The sequence below is a fragment of the Dipodomys ordii genome, unplaced genomic scaffold (assembly GCF_000151885.1).
Source record: "Dipodomys ordii isolate 6190 unplaced genomic scaffold, Dord_2.0 Scaffold156, whole genome shotgun sequence".
NCBI classification, from domain to species: Eukaryota; Metazoa; Chordata; class Mammalia; order Rodentia; family Heteromyidae; genus Dipodomys; species Dipodomys ordii.
The window spans coordinates 2133474-2147549 of NW_012267372.1; the positions used below are offsets into that span (position 1 = coordinate 2133474).

The 14076-nt window shown below is 52.4% G+C and overlaps 1 protein-coding gene across 2 annotated transcripts; it reads right to left on the bottom strand.

The window, feature by feature from the left end:
* Positions 1 to 6771: 6771 nt before the first annotated feature.
* Znf574 (zinc finger protein 574) lies at positions 6772 to 12234 on the bottom strand. Of its 2 annotated transcripts, none has more exons than XM_013032550.1 (2): positions 12134 to 12234; positions 6772 to 9693 (listed from the first exon to the last, which is right to left on the bottom strand). In XM_013032550.1, the coding sequence occupies exon 2, from the start codon at positions 9676 to 9678 to the stop codon at positions 6988 to 6990; it is 2691 nt and encodes an 896-aa protein (XP_012888004.1). In that variant the 5' UTR covers positions 9679 to 9693; positions 12134 to 12234; the 3' UTR covers positions 6772 to 6987. The 2 variants fall into 2 exon arrangements, with proteins under 2 accessions (XP_012888004.1, XP_012888003.1); XM_013032549.1 differs by having other exon boundaries at positions 6772 to 9698.
* Positions 12235 to 14076: the final 1842 nt, after the last annotated feature.

Genomic DNA, 14076 nt, shown 5'->3' on the forward strand with positions numbered 1-14076 from the left:
TCCGTGGGATCCTTCACGTTCTTTGACATTAACCAGAAACCAAAAATATAACTCGCCTCAGCCCACCCTGTGTCCCTCTGACACTGGCAGATGCCTCCCCCTCCCATGCACACACGCACGCACCCAGTGGTGAGTTCATTCAGATGGCATCCCTATCAGGGTCCATGAGGCGGGGACAGTGCCATGACCTGTGGTCCCCATCCAAGAGGGCGCTGTGGTGGCCACCATTCCCATGAGACCTCCACGAGGCTTGGCTGGACCCCGTGTTTGCCCAGCCCTGAACACATCTCAGTGATGGACAAAGGAGAGATGTGCTGCTGGGAGCCACCTTGCCTCCTGCAATTGTGGAGACCAACAAAGTTTTGAACCAAAAAACAAAAACAAAAAAACCACAAAAAAACCCAGAAAACCAAACAATAAGTTAAAACTAGAAAAAAAAAGAATTTATAGATATATATAGAGCTATATATATTAAAAGGGAAAGAAGACAAGAACCCTTGAAGAATAAGAAGGAGCCGCAAGGTGGAGCCAAGCCCTGCACAGTGGTCCAGTCTCTTGGTCCCCAAGGCTACTGGAAGGATGGATGCTTCTTTCTCTTCACAAATACCTCATGGACGTCGTCTTCGGGAAAGCCGGAGGGAGGCGGCTGGGGCAGGACCTGTCCCTCAGCCAGGGTGGATGGAAGCGGGTGGGTGGGGTTGAGAGAGGGTGTCAGGGACAAGGGTGAAGAACCCCAAACTTCCCACCCCCCCAACCAATTGAAAAAGCTTTAATAGAAAAAAAAAGACAGGAACAAAAGTTAGGAAGCAAAAAAGAATGGACAAAAGAAAACTAACAATTTTAGGGTGGTTTGATTCCCCCCTTGATTTCTATTCTCTTCCTCCTCTGTCTCTCCCCCCACCCTTTCCATTTCCTCTCTTCACCTTTCCTCTTCTCACTTTTCTATCCCTCTTCTCTTACTTCTCCCAATCTCGATCTTTCTGTGTCTCTCCTCAAACCAAAGTGTTGCTGTGAAGGACACGAGCCATGGAAATCAGAGTGGCCCTGCCCCTGGCTGGGCAGGTGCCAGAGGGAGGGGAGAGCCGGTGATGGCTGATGCCGGTAGCTTCCACACTGGACACTCTGGAGAGAGGCAGTTGGAGCCCTAGGCCTCAGCTTTTCTTCTGGTCTCCCTTCTCCCACCCAGGGAAACCAAACTGTTGGGCTGGGCCACAGAGGCAGCAGAGACTCCAGGGCTGCTGCAGGGGCCTGGGGTGCCTTGATTGGGCAATGGAAGAACGGCCCCTCCCACCTTGGGCCCGCCTCTCTGGAATGGAAACATCTCTCCTCACCAACTCCTGCGGCCCTCGCCCAACCTCTGAGATTTGTCCATTTCAGTTTCCTGAAGAGGCTGGCAAGAGGGCCCCCGGGCCCAGCTCGAGGGCGGAGAGGGGGCCCAAGGGCTCCTGACCAGATAGGAAAGACATTTGAGCAAAGCAAAATGAGAGCAATTACGACCAAAAACCCCCTCCAAGAAGACAGGCAGCATGGAAGGCATGGTGGAGATGACTCAAACAAAAACTATGATCTAGACCAAAAAACAAAAAAAACAAAAAAAACAAAAAACAAAAAAACAAAAAAAAAAGGAAAAAGAAAAAAAAAAAGGAAAGAATATCCAGGACTCACCACCACCCACTTCATCCTGCTTCTTCCCGTCCAGTCCCATCGCCTGGATCCTCTCTCCACCCATGTGGGAGGGTGGGGCAGAGAGGAGGAAGCAAGGACAGGGATGGGGTGGATCAGTTGGGGGTGAGGGGGATCCCCCCCATCCAACCCCCACAACTGGGAAAAGAAAAAAAAATCCTGGGAGGGGGAAAAAGAAATAACCAAATCCCAAGCTTTAACTACAGCTGTGAAACCAAATATTGGGAAGAGGGTGGGAGGGAGGGAGGGAGGGGCAGGTGAGCCCCAGGTCTCCCCCCTGGGCCCCTCTCCCCTGAGGACTCGAGATAAGGCACCAAATACCTCATTGAACTTTAATGTTAAAAAAAAAAAAAAGGAAACCAAATATCGTTGGCTGGGGGCCAGCCAGGGCAAGGGGCTGGGGGGGCTGAAGGGAGCCAGGGCTGGGAAAGTGGTGGGAAATCCTCTCCCCCACCCCCACCTGCCCCTTCCACTCCAGCCCTCCCCGTGTCAACTCCGGGAAACAAAACTATCTCATTGTTTTTATTTTGTGGTCTGTACAGAGCCTATGTCCGTGTGTCTGTGTGTGAGAGAGAGAACGTTGGGAGGGCTGGGGAGCTTTGCGTGGGCATGGGGAGGGAGACCCCAGGCCAGGCTTGGGCTAGCATAGATGTCGTCAGGTGGAGGCTCAGGGGCCTGGGCTTAGAGAGAAGAGGTGAGTGGACTGGGACAAAAACTCCTTTTACCTTCTCCCTGACCTCCTACCCTAGTGGTGCGCCTACCATACTGGTGGGCCTTTTAATTGTGCCAAAAAAAATTAAAATTAAAAAAAAATGCCAGTAACTAAACCACTTCTCTCTGTTCCCTTCTGGGGGACAGGGTGGAGGGCTGAGGAGGAGGAGGGATCTGGGTAGGGATGGGGATCCCAAGGCCCTGTGGGAAGTCAGGGCTAAGATCCAGAAGGAGAAGGTATGAATTTCCCACACATCTCCTCCTCGGGGAAGGTCAAGAGCGTCTCCAAGCCAAAGCATCCTGGGAAGATCCTCAAGGAACTGGCCAGGTTGGGGTGACCTCTTGACCTGACCCATTTTTCTCATCCAGTCCACTCCTAGGGTGCCTCTCTCTTCCTCTAGGCCAGGGTAGGGGGACTGAGAGAGTGAAATAGACAATAAGATTGAGACACGCGGGCCCCACCTGTCTGAGTGGGAAAGGCAAGTGGGGGAGATAAAGGCCTCCAAGAGAAAAAAGAAACAAACCAAAGATTTAACCATTAAAAACCCACAGACAACTCCGCTACCTTTTTATACGTTGGGAAAAAAAGTGAAAAAAAAAATAAAAATATTAAAAAAAATTACACAAACTCCAAGCTGCAGTTCCTTCGTGCAGCTTAAACTTTGACCTCAGCAGTCTCCAAAGCAAGACGACGATGACAAAGGTGGAAAAAAAAAAGGAGAAAAAAGAAAAAATAATGTATATTTTTAAGTATTTGTCCTTGAGATGTTAGCTCCTTGCTAAACAAACCAAAAAAGAGGAGCAAAAAAAAATTTTTTTTTGAGAAGTATTGCTGAGATGGAGACAACTTATTTACTATGTCTGTGAACCCTCCCTCTGCCTCCTTCCCCTTCCTCTCCCCTTTCCTCTCCTCTAGCCCGGCTGCCCTTCCCCAAACCTGTCCCACAAGCCCTGGGGGGCTCGGTATTTATTTATTTATATAACTGCAGGGTGACTGGATAGACAGGCCATCTTTCATCAGCAATTCCAGCTCCTTGGGGCCTCTTAGCCCACTACTGCCACCATTACTTCTTAAATCCAGGGCTGCACTGGGGCAAGGTAACCACCCCATCTTGTAAAGATCTGATTGGTTCAGCTCTTTTATGGGGGGGGACTCTCTCACCTATTTACTTGAATGATTAGGTTGGAAGGTGGAGTGGAAAGAGACCTGGTGAAGGTGGCATGTAGTGGGCAAGGGAGACCAAGAAGCGGCATCCAAAGAGTAGGCCCTGGAGCAACCTGCCTTTCCTCCATTCCCATCAAGTAACCCCCACTTTCAGTTGTCTCACCCCTGTGTTGGTAGCCCCTCTCCTCCCCTCCCGTTCCCCCCTTCCCTGTCTCTTCTCGTGGTAGCGGGTTAGCGTTTCAGTGTTCTTAACTCCAATCTGCTTGTTCATTGTACAATGTGCTTCTTTTAAGGCCCCATTTTTGTAACTTGAGTGTGTCATTCATCCGAACAAACATCAAAAAATAAAAATTTTAAAAATTGTACAGAGAAATGATGTCTGTTTTCTTTTGGTCTGCTAACTGAGAAGGGTATGAAGTAGAAATAAACATGTAAACTGGGGAGGAGACTTATTTTTGTTCAAACACTGAATGTTACAGAACTTTTTTTCTTTTCATCAGCCAACTAAATCTAGTAGGCACTGATGGTTTACACCTATAATCCTAGTTTCTCAGGAGGCTGAGATCTGAGGATCATGGTTCTAAGCCAGTCTGGGCAAAGTCTGTGAGACTCTTATCTCCAACTACCTACCTGCTCTAGCCAGAAGTATAGCTCAAGTGGAAGATTGCCAGCCTCGAGGGACAGAGTACCTGGTCATGAGTTCAAGCTCTTTGAACTCAACACAATTTGCACATAGGGACTATTCTTAGAAGTCTACTATAGGCCTCAGAAAAGATCACTCCATTGTCACAGCTATTTTTTTATTGTAAGCACTTTTATCCTATGGCTATCCAAAGTGCCCTTAAGTTTTTGTTTTATTTTCCCCACTCCATTCCAGTATCTTTTTGGTCGGTCCTGGGGCTTGAACTCTGGGTTTGGGTGCTGTCCCTACGCTCTCAAGGTGAGCGCTCTACTGCTTGAGCCACAGTGCCACTTATGGTTTTCTAGTGGTTTATTGGAGATGAGTCTCACGGACTTTCCTGCCCGGGCTGGCTTTGAACTGCGATCCTCAGATCTCATCTTCCTGAGTAACTAGGATTACAGGTGTGAGCCACCAGTGTCCGGCTCAGTCCTTTTTCTTACTTGCACCTGATCTTGTTGTTGTTGGTTGTGGGGCCTGAACTCTGGGCCTGGGCACTGTCCCTCTGCTCTTCAGCTCAAGGCTAGTGCTCTACCACTTGAGCCACAGCACCACTTCTAGCTTTTTCTGCTTATGTGGTGCTGAGGAATTGAACCCAGGGCCTCTTGCATGCAAGACAAGCACTCTATCACTGAGCCACCTTCCCAGCCCCTCAACCTGATTGTTTATTGTAAGGATGAATCTTCTAATCATTCTAAGTACTTATTTGACAGGACTTTCAGGACTTTACAGTTTGAGAGGGGTTATTCAGGAATGAATTTTCTCCAAGGCTCTAGGGAGATGCGACATTCTGGAACAGTGGCACAAGTACATCCTGCAGGGTACCCAGTTATTGAAGACAGTCCCCATGATCAACATGCTTGACAAAAAACTATGAAAACTGCTCTTCATTAGGAACTGTTAGGACATCAAATAGGTGAGTGGGTTTTTCTTTGTAAAATGTTTAGTCCTGACTTCTAGGCCTAGCTCTACTTACTGCCTATATGTTCTTAGTCTTTCCTCTTTCAGCCCTCTTCTCGTGCAAGCAACAGATTGGTGATTTTCAAACAGGCTCCCAGGGCCTCAATGCCCACAGGAAAATAGGCTCAGTAGGAGTAGGTCTTGGGCCTCCTTTTCCACAAGCTTTTCAATACAGGCATCTTCTCTTAAACCTCTTTGTAAGGACTGAGAATATGGCTTAAGTAGTATAACACTTGCCTAGCAAGCATGAAGCCCCAAGTTCAATACCAAGTGCTGCAAAAACAGCCAAGAGCTCTTTCCAACAGAAGGATCTGGCGTAATGAGTGAGGGTGTCTCAAGGCTAGCACAGCAAGAGCATTCCCACCCACACTGCCCATCTCCTGTCTCTAACGCTCTTCTCTGATTATGTAAAAGGAGGCAGAGCAGTGAGAAAAGGGTGATTAAAACAAACGAAACCAGACAAATTCAAGCTGAGTTGAACTGACCTTGGGCAAGTGCCCTTAATGTTTGACTTCAGAGGCCTTCCCTGCAAAATGTTCTCTTCACGGGATCACTATAAATGTTATTCAAAATAATGCAGGGCATATGACACAATCAAATACTGGTCAACCACCCAGCACTCCTCCCTGACAAGAAAAATCTAGTAGTGGAGCCAAAGTTCAACTCTAGGGGGACTTCAGGCACTTCCCCTATGATGCTTCCCACCCTAGTCCCACACGGTTCAGATTTCCTCTAACTCCACAGCTGGGTCTAACCCAGAAGTCATTCTCCTCTACAAGCCTAGAGACCATGCTCAACCTGAGTCTACACTCTGGGATCCAGTTAGAAAACCCTGGGGGTATAGCTATGGTCCTCATCCAGCCATAAGTGGAGGGACAAGGCTAGTACAATTCTCAGTGTGCTAGGTGCTGGTAGATCATGCCTATAATCCTAGCTACTCAAGAGGCTGAAATTTAGGGATCTTAGCCTGACAGGGAAGTCCATGAAATTCTAATCTCTGGGGCTGGGAAGGTGGCTCAGTGGTAGTGTGCTTGCCTTGTATGCCTGAGCCCCTGGGTTCGATTCCTCAGCACCACATAAGCAAAAAGAAAAAAGTGGAATTGGTGCTGTGGCTCAAGTGGTAGAGCGCTAGCCTTGAGCTGAAGAGCTGAGGGACAGCGCCCAGGCCCAGAGTTCAGGCCCCACAACTGGACCCCCCCCAAAAAAATTAAGAAATTCTAATCTCCAATTAGTCACCAGAAAATAAGAAGCAGGGTTGTGGCTCAAAGTGGTAGAGTGCTAGCCTTGAGCAAAAGAACCCAGGAATAGCACACAGGCCCTGAGTTTGAGCCCCACCTCAGGACACTGGCACAAACATCTTTAAGCTTTTCCAGAAGGCTGTGAGGACCTCTAGTGGCCAGAGAGCGGGTTGCCCATACCCAGCACCAGGAGTCTCCTTTCTGAGCCAGCCTTGGGGGCAGGCTGCCTTTGCTTCAAAGTGCTAAGAATGCGGACAGGCCAAGTCTAAGAGGTGTGGGCCCCGACTCCCAAATCCACCCTATAGCTGAGCCTAACCAAAACACATAAAAATGTCCAACTCAGTCTTTATTGACTGCTTCACTTTGCGGCCAACAAATAGGTGTGTGGGGGACACCTTTATGCAAAGGACCCCCAGAACACCCACCTAAGAGAATAGATCCAATTACAGCACTTACATGGTGGTGGGAGGGGAGAGGGTACAGTATATACAAACAAGGGGAAGCTAGAGAGGCCTTCGGCAATGCCATGTGGCGACACGGGAGTAGGGCACTCAGCCACTGATCTGGACCCCCTCAGCCTCAGCCAGAGGGTAGATCTCAATGGCCTCCACCAGGGGCAGGGCCTCCACTGCAGTCTCCATCACAGCCAGGCCAACAGCAGCCTCCGCCTCCGCCAGCTGCTGGCGCACAGCTGCCTGATGCTGCTGCTGGTGAGTCTTGCGATGCTTCCAGAGGTTAGAGAAGGAGCGGTAGCTCTTGCCACAGTCGGGACAGGAGTAGGGCCGTTCACCCGTGTGAATGCGACGATGTTCTGCCAGGCGCATGGAGATGGCGAAGGCCTTGCCACATACTTCACAGGCAAAGGGCCGCTCCCCGGTGTGCAGGCGCCGGTGGTCTTTCAGGTGTGTGCTCTGCCGGAAGGCCTTGCCGCAGTCGGGACACGGGTAGGGCCGTTCGCCCGTGTGGATGCGTCGGTGCACCTGCAGCGACGTTTCGGTGCTGAAGAGCTTCTTGCACTCGCTGCACTCCAGGCCCCGGCGTCGGGCAGGGGCTGCGGGGGCTGTGGAGGCTGCACCTCCCAGGGATGCAGGAGAAGGAACTGGTGTGCGGGTGGCTCTTGGGGCCCTGGGAGCTGGGGGCTCCTTAGCCAGGACCTCTCCGGGCCCAGCGGCGGCATGGGCTGCCTCGTGGGCCTGCAGTCGAGCAGCTGAGCCCACTTTCTTGCCACAGGTCCCGCACTCGTAGCGCCGGGGGGCCTGGGCAGCGGCAGCTGCACAGCGGTGCTCCCGCAGCCGCAGCGAGGACGGGAAGGCAGCTCCACAGGACGGGCACCGGTGGGGCTGACGCCCCGCGTGGGCCACGAGCTGGTGTACCTCCAGCAGCCGGCGCAGCAAGAAGGAGCGGGGACACTCGCGACACTTGTAGGGGTACTCGCCCGTGTGGTGGTAGCGGTGCATGAGCAGGCGGTAAGGGCGGTGAAAACGCACCCCGCACTCCTGGCAGCGGTAGGGGAAGTGCTGGGCGTGGACCAGGCGGTGCTGCCTCAGCGTGGAGCTCTGCGTGAAGGCCTTGCCACAGTCCCCACAGCGGTAGGGCCGCTCCCCGGTGTGTGTGAGTCGGTGGCGGGCCAGATTGGCAGGGGAGTTGAAGGGCTTGGCGCAGTCGGGGCAGGGGAAGGGCCGCTCCCCCGTGTGCGTGCGCAGATGGTTCCGCACGTGAGACTTCTTCTTAAACATCTTGCCACAAATGCTGCACTTATGGCGCCGCTCCAAGCGGTGCACAAAGCGCTGGTGCCGGGTCAGCTGCAATGCCTTGCCAAACTCGCGGCTGCACAGGAGGCAGCGGTAGGTGCTGGGGGCAGCAGGCTCTGCTGTGCTCTCCTCAGACACGGGGGGCTCTGGGGCCTCTGGCTCTCGGGTCTCTGTGGGGGCTGGTTCAGGAAAACTGATGACAGGCTCCTCGGGTGGGACCGGCGTTGTGGGCAGAGGGACGCCCCCTGCCCCGTGGGTACGCCGGTGATAAAGGAACTTGGTGAGATTGACGAAGGTCTTCCCACAGGGGCAGGAATGCAGAGGGTTTGGGGTATGGGCTCGCCGGTGGGCTAGGAGGAGGGCCTCCGTGCCAAAGGCCAGGCCACAGTCCACACACAGGAAGTGGGACTCGCTGCTGTGGTCACCGAGGTGCTGATCTAGACTGGAAGGGCTGGGGAAGACCCGGCTGCAGAGGGGACACTTAAAAACGCCCTCGCGGTGACTCCGCAGGTGCTGCTGCAGCTGATGGGGTGAGAGAAAGATCTGGTCACAGGCTGAGCAAAAGAGTTCCTGGGTGGCTGTGCCCCCCGGCTCTACGCTGCTGCTCCTCCGTGGCTTCCGCGCCCGCCGATCACGCCCGATGGTGTCCCCATTGCGCAGCTCATAACTATGATCAGAGGCTGGCAGGGCATCAGGCTGAGACACCGGTACCTCTGCAGGTGAAGGGGTCAGGGTCTCGGGCTGCAAGGCAGGTTCTTCAGCCTCCGGGGCAGGAGCAGGAAAGTGGGTAGCCTGGTGCTCCAGGAAGTCGGCGGGCAGCTGGAAGAGCTGGGAGCACTCGGAGCACTTATAGAGGAGCAGCTCCACCTCCGTTACTACCTCAGTGGTAGTGGTGGCTGCAGTGGGGACAGTGATGCCTTCCACACCTTCTTCTGCCTTTCGGTATGAGTGTTCCACGGCCACACGGGCCTGGCCCACAGGGGGACCTAGGACAACTGGGGACCCCAAGACAACAGGGGCAGGAGCCTTGGTGGGGGTGGCCCGGAGGTGTGTCTGCCGGTGGCTCAGCCAGAGCTCTTGGCTGGCAAAGAGAGCCTTACAATCTACACACTCGTAGTGGATGGTGTTGGAGCTGAAGGCGGGCGCTTTGGGGGGTGGCTCGGCTGGCACTGCCTCCTGGGGGGCCATCATCTTCAAGTGTAGCTCCTGGTGTTCCAGAAGCTGGCTGGGTGACATCAGCAGTTGCCCACACTCAAGGCACTGGTACTGGCTCTCCTGTACTAGAGTCTGATAGAGGCCGGTGCCTGACGCTGTCTCTGTAGCCACTGTGACTCCAGGGTCGGCCACGCCCACCAGCTCAAAGTGCTGCTGGGGCACGTGGGAGTTCTGGTGCACGAGCACCTCCTCCAGGGATCCATACAGCTGGTTGCACTCAGAGCAGACATAGCGGTGTTCAATGTACAGGACTGTCTCCTCAGACTCCTCAGTCATGGCAACAGCAAGGTACTGGGCTATGAGAAGGGACAGCATGGACAAGTGAGTCCTTACCAAAAGTTTTGATCTGTTTCCCCTTTCAACTTCTCCCTTCCATTTCTCCATTCCAACCCCCTTTCTAACAACTGTTTCTTCCCTCCATGTACAATAAGAACAAGGAACACAAAAAAATCTTCCCAGGGATTTTTTTCCTTGGGGCTTTTTTTTTCCCCCCAAGCCAAACCTCTCCACTTGCATCAAGCTCCACCCACCAGATCCAATCCCCTTATCCACCAAGCATCACAGCAGGCCCCCAAGGTTCTACCCAAAACACTGGACCTCTTCCTTTTCACTCACACCTCTTTCTAACGACTGCACCCCCTTGCCAAGATACCCAGCGGACGCCTCACAAGGCCTTCCCAGCCACACTCCTTACCCAGATCACTCTAACTGCCCCAGTACCCTGCCACTTACATGGCGGGACCCCTCTCCTTTGCACTCAGCTCTTGCTAACTACCCACTCTCCCTCTGGTACCCACATGCCTCAAATCAAACCATTCTCCTAATCAAATCTATTTTTTCTTTTCTTTTCTGGACAAGATCTTGCTATGTAACTAACCCAGGCTGGTCTAGAAGTCAAAGTGCTCCTGCCTCAGCCTCACAAGTCCTAAGATATAGGCTTGCACTTTTTAAGATTTTTAGGGGGAAGTAGTCCTGAGGACTTGCATTTTCTATAGGTGCTCTATCACCGGGGCCCCATATCCAGACTTCATATCCAGACTTAGATTTTTCTCAATCAGCCTAATCCAACAACCAGATTTAACCACCTCCCAATACCTAGACCCTCCTTAACAAATCAAATCCCTCTCCCAGACAGTAATTCTGTATCCAGAACACCCAGACCCACCTTCACAAAAGCCTAATTCTTTCTTGAACCCAGACTTCACTCACCATCCTACCATATGCCCTCAGGGTATGGGAACACACATTAATCACTTTTCTGTACCAAGATAAAGGCACAATTCTAATTCCTTCTAGGCACACAGGCACATTGACTTGAACTCCTTTAGGTAAATAGCTACTCATTCCAGGATAACCACATCTCCTCTTCCTACCAACCTAAGCCCTTCCTTCTTTGCATAAAGGCCCACCCCATCCTTAACCTATTCCAGGAATACTAGGCTCTCTCTTCACAAACTATCATTCTGCCTCACTCTCCCAAATGCTGGGATTACAAGTCTGCACCTCCACACCTAGACTTTTTTTTTTTTTTTCCTATTTGGCAGTACTACTGTTGGAACTCAGTGTCTCATGCTTGCTAGATAGGCAATCTACAGCTGAGCTATGCCTCCAACCTTTTTCTCAGCCATGTATTTTTGAGATCGGCTATCTGATCTGCTTATGTTAGGATTCCCATCATAGCAAAGGTGACAGGCTGCACATGACCCAGCCTGGCAACTGCTTCAGAGGGATCACTCTCACTTTTCTGCCCCAGCTAGCCTCCCGCTGAATTCTTGATCTCAGCTTCTCTGCTAGAAAGGATTACAGTCACTGATGCCCAGTTTAACTTTTTCTTGTTTACAGTAAGTCCCATTCCCAGAGTTGAGAGCCCTCTATTTCACACCGAGACCCTTCTCACCAGGTCCCCAACTTCTTACCAATGAGGCATCGCATCTTCATCCCAAGAATACCCAGACCACCCCCTCTATGCAGCATATGTCATCCTTCTCAACACCCTACAATACCCCAGGGATACCCAAATCTTCATGTTGGCCTAGTTATCAGTACTTTAGAAAACAAAACAAATACATTTCCCTTCTGGCTCATTCTAGGGATATCTACAATGCACCTTTTACACATGAATGTAACTCTCGGTACAGACACCTGCCTGCAATACTTTCCAAAGGTACCCCGTTCCCCCCCCCAAAGAAATAGGTATTATGCCTTTTTTTTCCCCCAAGCCTGGATCTCTCTCTTATCTCGAAATCTTCTAACTACCTTTTCACACTAAGACCTTTCTTCCTGCCCTAATTCTCGCAGGCAATAATAAGACTTTACCCCCCCACACTCGGTTTAACTTAATTACTTTTCTCTAACCTAACCGCCCCCCACTGCGCCCCCGGGCTCGTTCACCCCAGAACTCTCTAACCGTCCACCTTCCGTCCTGGATCGTTCAACCACCCAAGCGCCCTTAGCCCAGGCAGCCCTCCAGGGAGGGGCGGGGGGCAGATCTAAAACCACCCTCTTCCCACCCCGATCAAATCCCGGTTCTGCAGCCAGAGCCCCGCCCACCGCCCCGCCCCGCCCGGGCCCCGCCCAGCCGCCTGCGCGCTCGGTGGCCGTTGCTACCGCACCGCCTGGCGCGCGCCCCCTCGGGCCCTTCAGTAAAGCAGGCCGGGTGACGTGCGCCCACTGCGGGCGTGAGGTGGGGTGGGGGCCGGGCCCGCCCTGCGGACACCCTCTTAGCACTCACTTGCCTCCGTCGACTCGCACGCCTGGGGGCCCAGGTCCGGGCCGCCGCTGCTCCCCTAGCAAGGCCACTCTAGCCCTTCGTCCTCTCTAGCTCCCGCCGTCTCCTCTCGCCTGCTCCACAGCCTCGCTCGGGCCTTTCAACAACGCCCCTCCCACCTTCCTCCTAGACGGCAGAGCGCGACCAATCCTAGCCCTCCTGACCGCCCTGCCGTTTGACCAATCAACACTCAGGATTCGGAAGTCTGGGCCAATAGTGTAGAGGGTCAGGATTCGTCCGCCTTCTTAAACTCTCCCTTGGAGAATACACGCCTCCTCCGCCCTCCTCTTGGACCCCGCCTCTGACGTCTCGAGAGGGCAGCGCTGAGCGGAGGACGGAGCGCGATGACGTCAGGGGACGAGTTGACGGGCGCCATCTTGGGGGCGCCGAATGGGAATCGCGGGGAGAAGTCGGCCGCGGTGGCGCTCAGCCCTGGGAGGGCGGGGTCTGGTTTGGAGAGGGATAACTGAGGTCCTGGGAACCCCGAGGGCCAGAGGGGGAGAGTGGATCGGCATTCCACATGCGGGGCAGTTGAGGGGAGACAATAGCAGCCACATCGAGGGAGTCAAGTTGAGGCAAAACCTGGGTTCCAGATTGATTTTCTTTTCTTTTTTTTTTTCTTTTGTCGGTCGTGGGGCTTGAACTCGGCCTGGGCGCTGTCCCTGAGCCTTTTCACTCGAAGCTCTACCACTTTGAGCCACCGCACCACTTCCTATGTTCTGATGGTTTATTGGAGATAAGAATCTCATGGACGTTCCTGCCCAGGCTGGCTTTGAACCGTGATCCTCAGATCTCAGCCTCCTGACTAGCTAGGATGACAGGCGTGAGCCACCGGCGCCCTGCTCAGATTGATTTTTATTAAGTAAAGGGAGTGAACCGGGTGCCCAGTGCCTCAAGCTTATAATCTTATATCTGAGGATCGGCGACAGCGCCGAGGCCCTGAGTTCAAGCCCCAGGACCAGAACAAAAAGAACTACTAGATCAGACATCAGTCTAGGTTTGACTGCAGTTGCTATCTTTTTTGCTGGGTTCTAACTTTCCATTAAACTATCTGAAGTGAGGTCATGTGATGAAACCTTGGCTGCCTGCACCCAAGTCCTGGCCTTGGAATTTCCTAAATGTGACTTTTTTTTTTTTTTTTGTCTTGGGGCCTGGGCACTGTCCCTCAGCTTTTCAGCTCAAGGCTAGTGCTCTACCTCTTGAACCAGAGCACCACTTCTGGGTTTTTTGGTTTTTTTTTGGGGGGGTGGTCCGGTCGTGGGCCTGAACTCTGGGCCTGGGCGCTGTCCCTCAGCTCTTCAGCTCAAGGCTAGCGCTCTACCACTTGAGCCACAGCACCACTTCCGGCTTTTTTCTTTTTTGCTTATGTGGTGCTGAGGAATCGAACCCAGGGCCTCTGGCATGCAAGGCAAGCGCTCTACCACTGAGCCACCTTCCCAGCCCTAGTTTTTCAAATTTGTTACTGTTTTGCCAGTTTTGAGGCTTGAATTCAGGGCCTGGGTACTGAGCTAGTGCTCTACCACTTGAGCTACTGCACCACTTCCCTAAGTGTGACTTCAGGCAAGGCATCTAAGTTCCTTGTTCCCTTTCCTTATCTGTGAAATGGAGGCACTAACAATGGGAGTTGTTTATATTAGTATCTCAAGGAACCTAATAATGATAGTTAATATCTCCTGAGTGTGTTAGGGCTACTATGTATTGAGCTCAGTGTTTCACATGCATAATTTAGCTGAGTCCAATACCCCACAGGGGAAAACTTACTCTAAGTTCACAAAGAAACAGAATCAGAGAAATTAAGTAACTTCTCCAAGTTCCCATTTTTAGGAATAAGCAAGCAGGATTCCAGCCAAGGAGTTGGTCCCTCACTTCTGCTGTGTGTGTGTGTGTGTGTGTGTGTGTGTGTGTGT

Coding starts and splice junctions, on each gene's coding strand:
- Znf574 (XM_013032550.1), bottom strand. CDS start 9,678: ATGACTGAGGAGTCTGAGGAGACAGTCCTGTACATTGAACACCGCTAT.